We start from the raw sequence: 11,834 nt of genomic DNA, 5'->3' as shown, positions 1-11,834 counted from the left end.
TCAGGAAATTCGACAAATACCCTTAAAAAATACCTACACACCAAAAATTGCTACACTAAAAAAATACCTCAAAAGCATTAAAAAATACTATTTCTGAGGGAAAAGCCTATTTTTTCTCGAATACCCCCTAAAAATACCCAAGGCCCAATTTTGACCCCTAAAAAATACGACGAGCATCCCTATAGGTTCGACATGAGAGCCATGCTGTACATCCCTATATCAATGGGCCAGTACATGGTTAGTGTGACTTGTCACTGAAGCTGGTTACTAAAGGGTTAAATGTATCCCTATTTCATGCTTCTTCGATTCAGGTTAGTTTATCAAAACTTGAAAAATATTGTGATGTGTCTACCGATATGAAAAATATTAATTTATCGCATCCACATGACGGCCAGGATATAAGCCAGGGTTAAAGCCAAGTATACTAGGTGTTATTGATTGTATGTCTGATTATAATATAATGCAATTGAGTTTTTCTATTGGTGTGGGATAGGGGAAGCAAAAAAGTCATCACATAGCAATGCATTATTCAACTATTATCAGTTTATTTACAATGTCAATCACTAATTACTCCTAAGTATATACCTAAAGATCGTTGTGCTTTGGTGCATAATTTCATTTGCCACAATGTTTACTTGTCCTAGCTTGGCTAAGCCACGATCCTTGTTAACGCCTGAATTTGACTAAAGACTGCAAATCCAACAAATCAATAATTTTTAAAAAGGTAGCATAATTTACAGGTGTTACCCAAAGACTACTTTTTTTTAAATCATGACGAGTCTATAACAAATGATGGCTCCCATTCAAACCACAAGAACCTGTATTCTCACAGGCTTGCAACTTTTTTGTGATAAGTAGCTCCAGATTTAGCAGAATTCAGTTTGATTCCATTCTATAAAAAAGCTGCATCAAAAATCTAGCAAAGCAATGGCATATTATTCAGGGCTCCAGATGGCACCAGTGCCCCCCCCCTTTAATCCAGGGGACTGGTTGGGGCCAGTGTACCTCAATCCCCACCCACAAATCTGGGTGTTCAAATGGGCAAATATTTTTATGTCTTTCAAGCTGGAGAACATATTTCTGTACATCCATTCTTATAATGCACCATTTAGCCATATATATTTTGTAGTATTAAAATTCATTGTACCAGTTCAAACCACAGTGTTATCATAACAGTGGCTGCTGGCTGTAAACCATTTGGGGCTGAGGGACGTTTGAACCCATTGACGAGTACCCGGATGTAGCTTGCGGCGGGTACTGTTGACCTGATGGTGGAGGTAACCCTTGAGTGTAAGACGCATGCTGTGCTTGATGCTGTGGGTAGTACTGCTGTGGTGCAGACATGGGCTGCTGGGGTGCCTGTGGTAGGTGTTGCTGGGATGGGGGCTGGTAACCATTGGGCGTGGCACCTTGAGATGCTGCCATGTGATTGGGATAGGCAGGCTGGCCGGGTCCTAGACTGGAGTACCCAGCACTCTGAATGACAAAGGTAAATAATTTAAGTGCCATAAATACCCCCCAATGTACTTCACTGAAACAGTATCAGCTCACCATTGCAGCTTGTGAAGGTTCACTGTATGGTAGTTGGGATGCCTGTGGATATGCTGGAGGTGGTGGACCATAAATCTGCACAAGTGAGAAAAACAAATTTGCTTTGTTAAACAGTCAAATCAGCATTTTGCGTCAGCGTCATCAAGAAAAATTCTGCACTTGTTATGACTCCATAGAGAAAAGCACTGCAAAGAATGTTGACCTAAAATTGTGATCACAATAGCACTTTGATTCATGGACAACTACTTAATCTTTTTTGATGGCACAAGAGCTCACTTAAGTAACTCTTGAAATTTTTATACTTTAGGGCCTATTTGCAATGGGATTGTTAGTTTTGCAAACGTATCTATCAATACAAACTTTTTAAATGCCAACGTTTAAACCAAAAATTGTCAGACTTGCCAAACTTTAACGAAGCCAGTGTTTTACCTCAGGGGCCACTAAAATGTTGGTAGTGTGGACGCCTTTTGTTTCTTCACACCAATTGCTCAACAAAAGTCAACTTCATGTCATAACTCATAAAAGCGCACATTGCATCCATTTGCAATAGATAGGAGTGCTTTTTTGCTTCCATTTGCAATAGATAGGAGTGCTTTTTTGCTTCCATTTGCAATAGATAGGAGTGCTTTTTTGCTTCCATTTGCAATAGATAGGAGTGCTTTTTATTGAAATTATCAAAACTTTTGTTCTAGTATATACAGACCCTTATTGATCAGAATAAATTGCACACCTGTTGGTACTGCGGTGGAGCTACTGAAGTTGGCTGATAGCCATATGCCTGAGGCCTTGTGCTGTAGTTATATGTAGGTGTTGGTGGAATAGGGAGTGGCTCCTTCATTAATCTGGAAAAGGAGCAAGCATTAATGGAAATCAGGTGGGCTGGAGTTGTCTCAAAAGTGGGGAGGCGGAAATTGGGAGAAGGGGTGGTGGAGGGATGGTAGTTCCAGGAGGAGGGTTAGGGGTGGTGGAGGGATGGTAGTTCCAGGAAGAGGGTTAGGGGTGGTGGAGGGATGGTAGTTCCAGGAAGAGGGTTAGGGGTGGTGGAGGGATGGTAGTTCCAGGGAGAGGGTTAGGGGTGGTGGAGGGATGGTAGTTCCAGGGAGAGGGTTTGACATAGAGTTCTGCTTAAAATGAATGCAAACGATGTCTGTGTACAGTCTAATTTAGGCTGTAGATTATATTCAGTTGTAGAACATAGTCTCGATTTCTACAACGTAACCCTCTATACATTTCAAATCGCACGTTCAACCTTTGAAAAATAACCCGATATCCACTCAGAAAAGTGGGGGGTACTCCACACTGAATTTTTAAAGTGGGGGGGAAGTACCCCCATCTATTGTAATAATGATGATGATGATCATAATAGTGATGGATTGGGTTGATGATGCTTTTGCAGTATTTATAGAGACAGACTATTTTGCTTACTTTTGGTATAGGGCTAGAGCCTGTAAATACTGCTCATTCAGAGATGACAAATCTTGATGCTTCCTGCAACCAATAAGTGGTACATTACTACACACATGTTACTACAAACAGCTTTAAAATACATTAGTCATTTAAATACAGCAATGCTACTACTAGCCTCCCTTGCAGGAGTTTTTAGGCAGGCGTCGCTCGCTCCCCCTCCACAAACGCCTGCTTCACCAAGCAGGGTTTTGTGTTCCAAGCGATTGACCAATCAAGAGTAGCCTTCCAATTTCTGGAAGGCTGGTTTTTGTACCCTGACTTACTTACAAAATTGGATCTCTTCCAGGCCGAATCAATATTGCAGTTTGGAAGGAAGAAGTGCGATGTATTCTTCAACCTTCGCATAGACTATATAGCCAAGTAGTGAACGCTAAACGTGGAGGGGGAGGGAGCGACGCCTGCCTAAAACACCTGCGAGCGAGGCTATGCTACTACAGCTTAGGTAAGATAAACAGTGGCCCCGGGTTCCTCCACCCTCCATCTTCACAAAGCAGATGCAGCAGAGTTTACCACCCATGAATTTAAAGAACACTCTCATCTTACGCTTTGCTCTTTTCAATCTTTTTGTTGACAATTTCTTCCATACTGTGGCAAGCATCTGCAACACAAAGACATCACAAGATTGGCCATAAGACCCCCATAAAATGAAAGGGAATATAATATGTGAAACAACTATTGAACACTAACGTTCCCTTATACCTCACTTGAATTGTACACTACCCTTCCCTTCCCTTTACCCCTGCAACCCAGCCTTGTCCACCCTTTTAAGCCTTTCATGGACATTACCTACCCCCCCCCCCCCCCCCACACACACACACACACACACACACAAACACACACCATAGCCCCTGCACTACCTTCCCCTCCCCTTGGACCATTTTGCACCTTTTTTATTTAAACACCAGAATTCTTTGGACACTACAGCAGCCTTTTCAAAACCCGCCGGCTGCTGGCTTGACAAGCCACCTTCTCTGGAGATTTGACTGTCTCCATATAGACAAAAGATAACTATTTTTGTTTTGTTATTGCCAAGGAAATTGGAACCTTCAGCTTCCTAAACAGCCTCCCAACACAGAATGACCTGCTCCTAAAAATCTTTTTGAGAAGGCTGCTACAGTACTAATATTCTCACATGCTTCACTTATCATCCCTTACATCATCCCTTAGACCATCTTAACTTACATTCAAGATCAATTATTGCATCTTCCTGCTCATCGTCCCCTTCCACACTGGCTGCCTTTAACATTGACAGACACTCCTCAATCTTGTCCTGCAAGACAAGACAACTTTTAGATGATACATCATTTTATCTATAGGCCCACTTTGAGCTAAAGGGCACTTTTTTTGAATTGTGAATAAAAGGGAATAAAAAAAGGCAAGAACAACAATATTTTTACACATACTAACCTCATCAATTTTTGGCTTTACAACTTGCTCTTCTAAGATAAAAATAGAAATTAGTTGAGAACTACAAACATCAAGTGCAATTTCATACATTATTATTTTATGAGCCAGTTTTAAGCAACAACTGAAAGCAAAGACTTACTAGGGAGATTTTCTTGCCTAGCCGCTGCATCGGCCCACCGGACCTTCTTTTTCTTTTCTACCTTTTCTGCTCGAACAGCTGTAAACAAAATACAGTTGGTAGGCCTTCATATTAACCAATGACTGAAAAATTCCCTTTGCTGCATTCACACCATAAAAAAATGCTGTTTATAAAAGTACTGGAGTTACATTGCTATCTGGAGATCTTCAACATAATCAATGAACAGATAAACAGAAGAAAGGGCATAGTGAACATGGGGCAACGTCTAAAATTTATGTAGCCACATAAAAGGGCGTGGACTGTGTACAGTGGGATACTGCCATGGGTATGCTAGGGCAGGGGCGTGTCTAGGGGTGGGCCAAGCAGGCCACTCTGTGCCCCCCTATTTTATTTTCCGATATTTGGCTTAAAAATAACAAGAAATATAAAGAAATCGACAGCAGAACAATTAGTCAAGGCCCCCTTTCTTGAAACCCTTGCTTTGCTCCCCCCTCCCCCTTTGGGATCCTGATACTGGATCCACCTCTGTGTTAAGGGTGTAGGGTACTTACTGGGGGATTGAGGTTCTGAAAGATCAGAGGTGACAAAGTTTGATGGGAATAATCCTGTGCCATTTGGGGTCTCTCCCTTCCACCAACTAGCATCACTGAAGAAAGAAGATCATTATTAAGTAAATAAATGGGAAAATGACTTGTTTTACTTTCCCAACCCAGCCTCTTTTCCTTGGAACCACAGGAATCCCAATACCCTGAAATCCCTATTTCTGGAAAACCAACTGGAAAGCCTTTAATTCCACCAATTTTGCCACTGCAGAAATTGGTCTTTATTAGAATTTTAGAAAATCTGAAAATTCTCAGCAATTGTTTCATTGCTCAGATTTAAAAAAAAGGTTTAAAATAAAGACATGATTTGAAAGTACTGGAATCTCACCTGTCATCTAAGATAGATATTATATCTCCAGTTTTAAAGGTCAGTTCATTATCCTCAGCTGCCTCAAAATCATACAGAGCTCGAACCTTTTTTCTCTCCTGCATCTAAAAAGTTCATCATTAACAAGTAACCATTAGTTAGTAGTTGACTTGGTATAACTACAAGACTACTAATAAAACTAGATAGTCTGTGAAGGTGGTGTGAAATCAAGATAAACAATGTAAGGTTGAGCCACTATAAAAACAGAGTACAGTAGCTTCACTGATGTTACAAGCATTGATCCATAGAGCAGAAGAGAAGGCTGATGCTCTAAATGTCACTGAAACTACTCTGCTTTCTCAGTGATATAGCATACAACTTAAACCCTGATTTATTTCCCTGATCAGATTTTGATTTATGACCAAATTCTTGTTTCCTGACTGCCAGTACTTCAATCCTTTTCTCAACAGGTAATAACTTATAGTCAATCATACACCATGGCCGATCAATTCCCTTGCTGTGTGCAGTCAAATGGTTTATAAAATGACAGTGAAAACATGGAAGCCGTGGATGGGGTAGAAATATGCACTATTTCAAAACACTGAGGTAGCACAATAACTAATTTGCTATTAGTTAATGTTTTACAGTTTCTTTTTTTTTTTTTTTTTCATAGTTGACATTTAGTATGTCCAAATAAGTGTTTCAAGGATCTGAGGACTGGAGTCTTATTACATTTTTTTACCAGTTCTGTGTATGGAAGAGTGCTTACATAGCAGAGTCATTTATTTATTGTACTGGAAAAAGGTAACATCAAAAACACAAAGAAAACAAATATCAAACAAATTACCTTCACCCTTCTAATAGGTGTTGGCGATGGTACTTTTGCTGATGGGTACAAACTTGATACTTTAGGCTGCAACAGTTATAACAATGAGAGTGTTCAGAAGATGGTAATTTGTTTTGCAATAAGACGGATTCTTTTAGAATTCAGCAACTTGAAAGGTACCTTCCTCATATGGCTTTGGTTTATAATTAATAGTACTGTACGAATATGAGTAATCTGTTTTTAGACAGATTTTTTTTTTTTAGAATTTAAGCAATTTGAGTAAGAAGTTGTTTAAATGGGGGACGAGTAAAGCAAAAAAACCTCTGGAACAAAGGGAAATACTGCTGATTTTTTTATAAAAAAAAAAAAAAAATTAAAAGCCATACTGTAGGTGTTCTATTTTTTAGTAAGAGTATTTTCGGATTTGTATTAAAAATGGAAATTTTGGATTATGCTCCCCCTACAATTGAAGATACACTACCATATTGAACTCTACAAAGACATTTTGATTAAAATTTCACAAGAGAAAAAATAACTTGAGGTAAAAAATAAGGATAATAGGACTTGAGGATAAAAAAACAGTGAATAAACATTGGTACCCTGCTTTTTAAACTGCCCAGATTCCCATTTCCCTGAAAAAGATTACGAAACAAAATACCTACCTTTGACCCTTCAGAGTCTTGTAAAGACAACTGAATTGCTGAAAACAAGAAAAACATTGAATGAAACTCACCATAAATCAACAGAAATACACAATACACATACGCAAAACACATTGTTATTGTCATTGACACTTCACCAATCATATCAAGGCCAGGTTTTAAAGAGGATTTTTTTTTCAAAAGTTTATGATCTTGTTCAAGATAACAACAAAGCATTCCCATTTTCTTTATGAAAAAAAACAATACCTTCATAATCAATGAGAGGGTAGGTGATTTCTTTATTATAAAAGGATTTGTCAAATATCCTGCTTTCCTATAACTGTGTACCCTTTTCAGCAATACCTAGCTACACGCCTGTGTAGCCCATAAGGTTTCCATACCTCTAGCTAAATCCTCCTCTTCCTGGGATAGTGAGGATGCGGCCGAGGAACTTGCTGGTGAGGATTTCATACTACTACTGCTGCTACTACTAGTTTTGGAGGTTGTCTGTAACACAGGACCAAAACATCAACAATTGCATCATCCTGCCCATTTCAGTAGCAGGAGACATAACGACCATTATCAATATGAACTATCAGTGACGCTCTAAATAGAACACACAAAAATGGGTAACGCTATTTTGGTTGGATTACAGTTGGTTGCTATGTGGATATTTATCAGTGAGTATCCAGTTTTCTCTGTGTTATCTTTAAGGTCCTGTCTAACAAATATCCAAATAATCAAATTCATTATAATCAACACCAGTATCATCAACGTCACCAATCATCAACACCTGTTTATGGTCCTCACCAAGGTCATCATTATCATCATTCCTTACATAGTATCTTCACAACCACCACATTATAACAATTGCTGTCCTGACATAATCATTATCATCTTCATCATCATCATTATCATCACCAATCATCAACACCTGTTTAATGGTCTTCAATGTCAACCATCATCATCACCACCAATGTCATCATTTTTATCATTCCTTACATAGTATCTTCACAACCACATTATAATCATTGCTGTCCTTGTCATCACTGACATCATAATCATTATCATCTTCATCATCATCATAATCATCACCAATCATCAACACCTGTAAATTGTCTTCAATGTCAACCATAATCATTATCATCAGGGTCATCATTATTATCATCATTTCTTACATAGTATGTCCATAACCACCACACTATAATCATCGCTGTCTTCGTCATCACTGTCATCACCAGTCATCATTATCATAATCACCATTATCATCATAATTACATCTACCTGTACTACACCAAGGTCCACCCCCTCAGTCTTAAGTTGTTCACACATCACAGAAATCAAACTGAAAATACAAACAGGAAACAAACACTATTAAAAATAATTGATGTATGCATTCAAACTGAGGTAAGTATGAATAAGTCTTTGGTTGGGGTAAGAAACCTTGCCATCCAAAAAAGAGAAAGCTTATATTTAATATGGTTGATGGACTACACACTATTTCCAAATAACACACGGATTTTGGACGTTGTCAAGGTCACAAAACAACATATTTCACTATAAAAAGGTTAATTTTTTTATTACAAATGCTGCCTATTGTATACCTGTTTTTAGACACAAAATCAGACAAGACATGTGCATATACAAATACACTCTAAATCTGGAAAGCTCATAAACAATTCAAACTTTATTCAATTGCTTGCTTTGTCTTGTTTTTAGTATATTTAAGGTAGTTAGGAAAGCAATTCACTGGACAGAGGCGCATACACAAGGGGTGCGCAGAGTGCGAGAACACCCCCCTTGGCGGCCAAAAAGTGGGTTATCTCTTATTAAGGAATCTTTCAATACTATGGTTTTTCCAAGTGATATCTATGACTGCACACCCCCCTCAGCCAATCTTTGGAACACGCCTGCAAGTTAAATTGGTTGCTTGGTATAAAGCTCAAGAGATGCATATTAATAAGAAGAATTTGAAAGTCTGATTGACAATCTACCAAAAATCAGTTATGACTCGTAATGTAGGAACAAGGTGCATGTGTGTCTGAAATGGTATAGCGTCCAGAGTCTCAAAAGTCCAAAATGCATTACCTCAGCTGGGGATCCTCTTTGAACATGTTGACCCACTCCTTGATCAACTCCTTAAACTTGTCCATAACTTTAGGGTGGGTCTGCATAAACAAATGGGATGACAATAAACAATCACTCTCTACTTTGTATACAATTTCCACTCAACAATAAAAAAGACATTACTGTACAGAATAATTTTAGATATTTCTCTATAAGTGACTTCAAGAAATGCTCTCTTATTTTTATCTGTTTTTGAAAACTTCTTACAATACTGATATGCATTTTGTTATATGCTAGAAAAGTGTAAAGATGTGTGATTTAAAAGAAAACCAATAATAAAAACTCTCCGCCTGAACAACAAATAAAAATGAAAATTCAATTTACAGCTTTTACAACACCCTTTTTCCCAAATAACGACCTTAAATTATCAGTGCACCAAATAGGTTCTTACAGTATTTTCGGCATTTAGTGAATCTTGGTTTCTATTTTGAGAGATACAGGGGAACAGTCTTACCCTTGAGAGTAGAATACTCTTAGCTTCACTGACAAAGTCTCTCGAACAAATCTCAAGATGGAAGACTTTCCCACAGTTATTGACACAAGCAGACAACAGCTACAAAAAAAAAACAATGTTTTATTGGGACAAACTGTGGATGAACAGGAATCCCCTTGGCTTTGTAAAGACGGAGGGGAAGTAGATGTGAGAATTTGACATTGTTTCACTTTTTTTTTTCAGGAAATTCCCGACCTCTGGATTGAGAATGAGTTCTAATGACAGGGAAATTCCTTACCTATGGATAAAAAGAATCATGCGATATCTGATCAAAATCAAATTTGTTCAAATCAATGATCTTTATTTATATATATAAAAAACCCAATCCCTGGCCCATAAGAGATAGAAGCTCAATTCTGAATGATCTTCAATTTGAGATTTTTCTAAGAACCTGAGCTATTATTTGGCTAAAAAGTAGTTGCTATCATCTTGGTTGGATGCATGTCTTCAATACCATTAATCCCTTAGACCAATGCCTGAGTATCTTGATCTCATTGTGTTTATTTTTCATGTATATTTTTGGGTTTGTGGTACCAGGTGGAGACGAAAGGTGTTCAAATGCCCCACCCCCATGAGTAATTTGTTTTGCATTTTTATTTCTAATTGCTTTTTTTTTTTCGATTTCTAGTCACCATAAAGTTTTCAATGATGACCAAAGCTACTTGTGCTTATATTATCAGGCATCACCTGTATATTACTTACTGTCAGAGCCTGCATGGCAATGTGGGGGTTCCGGTGAATCACTCTCTTCATAATTGACCTCAAAGCATCTTTAGGCCTGAGAAAATAAAAAGATGTTAAACATTAAAAAAAGGAAGTAAAAGAGAATATAATTGTATGTAAGCTGGCTTTTCACTAGCAAAGAGAATTGAAATGGGAAAGGAAGTAGAGACGTCAAAGTTTGAGCATGCGTGAAACAAATGAGACAAAAGTGGACAAGGAAGTAAAGGAACTGTGTTTTTTTTCCTTTCTCGCTCCATTGCTTCCGTTGATTTTCATGTATGCTTTAAGCATGTTGTCTCACCTTTCTTCTCCCTTTCCTTCCCTAGTGAAAATAAGCCTTAAGGAATATAACAGTAAATAGTAAATGCAAGCTTTTTTTTCAAGCATGTCATCAGAGACAACAAGTGTCTCTAGTTGAATAAAGGTAACTAATATGTACATCAGTATGTAGTCTGTAGAATATTTTCTTAGTTTTACTTGGATATTTTATGCTGAAGGAGTAATTGCCTAATCAAAAATATATATAGAAATCATGTAATAACGAATTTTACTGTTGAAACTAAACAAAGCGACACAAAATTTATCAACGACATGGAAAAATTGCGTAGATGATCAACAACACATTTTAACACAATTTGCACTTATATTTTAGGAAAACACAGGAGAATTGTACTAATAGAATGTCAAGTACCTTGATATGAGACCTACCCGTTAGGAGATCGAGGAATTTTATCGCAAATTTCCATGATAATTTGCCAGTCTTCGGTGGTATTTAGTTCGCTTGTAGCTTTTTCTACCAAGAGAAAATAATATTTCACGTAGTTTAATCCCTACTTCTATAGTATAAATCATTGAATTAAGCTTATTTCTCACCAACTTCCTGGTCGTAAGGAGAGGAGCTTGAAAAAAGCGGCATGTTGGTGTATTTTTTGTGCTATATCTCGGCACAATTTGAGATTCTAGGTCGGTGTTTCTTCTTGTGATGAGCAATAATAATACCCATGATGTCACGCGCGCCCCCGCTCTAATGGTTACACCGCTGACCGGAATTACTTTACCACTTCCGGTTTGTTTTGTTTTTGACCGACCCACAACCTCGTTCCCAGGGCCCGCGTACCTTAATGCCAAGGTACGTCTGGGAACGAGATTGATTCCACAAGCAAAACGATTAGTAAAATCCTTTACATAAGCCTTGGCAAAAAGAAAAGGAAATAAAAAAATATATTTCAAATGGGCTGCTTTGGCTATTTTATATGACAACCCTTCACAGGCTGGGATATGAGCCTGTGAGTAGTAAACAAATTCGAAATAGCCAAGTACATTTTGCAAGGCATGGGGGACTGTTCACGTACCGCAAGGTAGTATCTAAGATTATCCAATGTTACTTAACTGGGTTTCACGGTAAACATAAGGAGAGAATGTCACAAAACAAAGACACATTTCAAGAAAGTAAAAGGGAATTTCAATGTTTATAAGAATTACCTAACAAACACTGCTATCCTACTGCCTTTGGCGAAGCCGCCCTGAAAGGAGGGTGGGGTAGGATAAGGT

General features: G+C 38.0%; 1 protein-coding gene across 1 annotated transcript; it reads right to left on the bottom strand.

Moving 5' to 3' along the window:
- Positions 1 to 528: 528 nt before the first annotated feature.
- On the bottom strand, positions 529 to 11,315 carry LOC5518393 (signal transducing adapter molecule 2). The gene is made up of 19 exons (XM_032363186.2): positions 11,157 to 11,315; positions 10,992 to 11,076; positions 10,263 to 10,338; positions 9,522 to 9,620; positions 9,029 to 9,108; positions 8,225 to 8,285; positions 7,342 to 7,447; positions 6,962 to 6,999; positions 6,321 to 6,386; positions 5,495 to 5,598; positions 5,116 to 5,210; positions 4,565 to 4,642; positions 4,426 to 4,457; positions 4,201 to 4,288; positions 3,562 to 3,616; positions 2,977 to 3,039; positions 2,282 to 2,393; positions 1,552 to 1,626; positions 529 to 1,476 (listed from the first exon to the last, which is right to left on the bottom strand). The coding sequence occupies exons 1-19, from the start codon at positions 11,197 to 11,199 to the stop codon at positions 1,168 to 1,170; spliced, it is 1,665 nt and encodes a 554-aa protein (XP_032219077.2). The 5' UTR covers positions 11,200 to 11,315; the 3' UTR covers positions 529 to 1,167.
- Positions 11,316 to 11,834: the final 519 nt, after the last annotated feature.

This window comes from Nematostella vectensis, chromosome 11 (genome assembly GCF_932526225.1).
Source record: "Nematostella vectensis chromosome 11, jaNemVect1.1, whole genome shotgun sequence".
NCBI lineage: Eukaryota > Metazoa > Cnidaria > Anthozoa > Actiniaria > Edwardsiidae > Nematostella > Nematostella vectensis.
This window is presented reverse-complemented; position numbering and strand designations above follow the sequence as displayed.

Excerpts from the sequence above, each read along its gene's own strand:
- LOC5518393 (XM_032363186.2), bottom strand. The coding sequence starts at position 11,199 with ATGCCGCTTTTTTCAAGCTCCTCTCCTTACGACCAGGAAGTTG. Across the intron at positions 7,000-7,341 it reads AGAGGAGGATTTAGCTAGAG|CAATTCAGTTGTCTTTACAA; the intron begins GTATGGAAACCT and ends TCTTGTTTTCAG. Across the intron at positions 4,289-4,425 it reads TAAAGCCAAAAATTGATGAG|GACAAGATTGAGGAGTGTCT; the intron begins GTTAGTATGTGT and ends CTTGTCTTGCAG.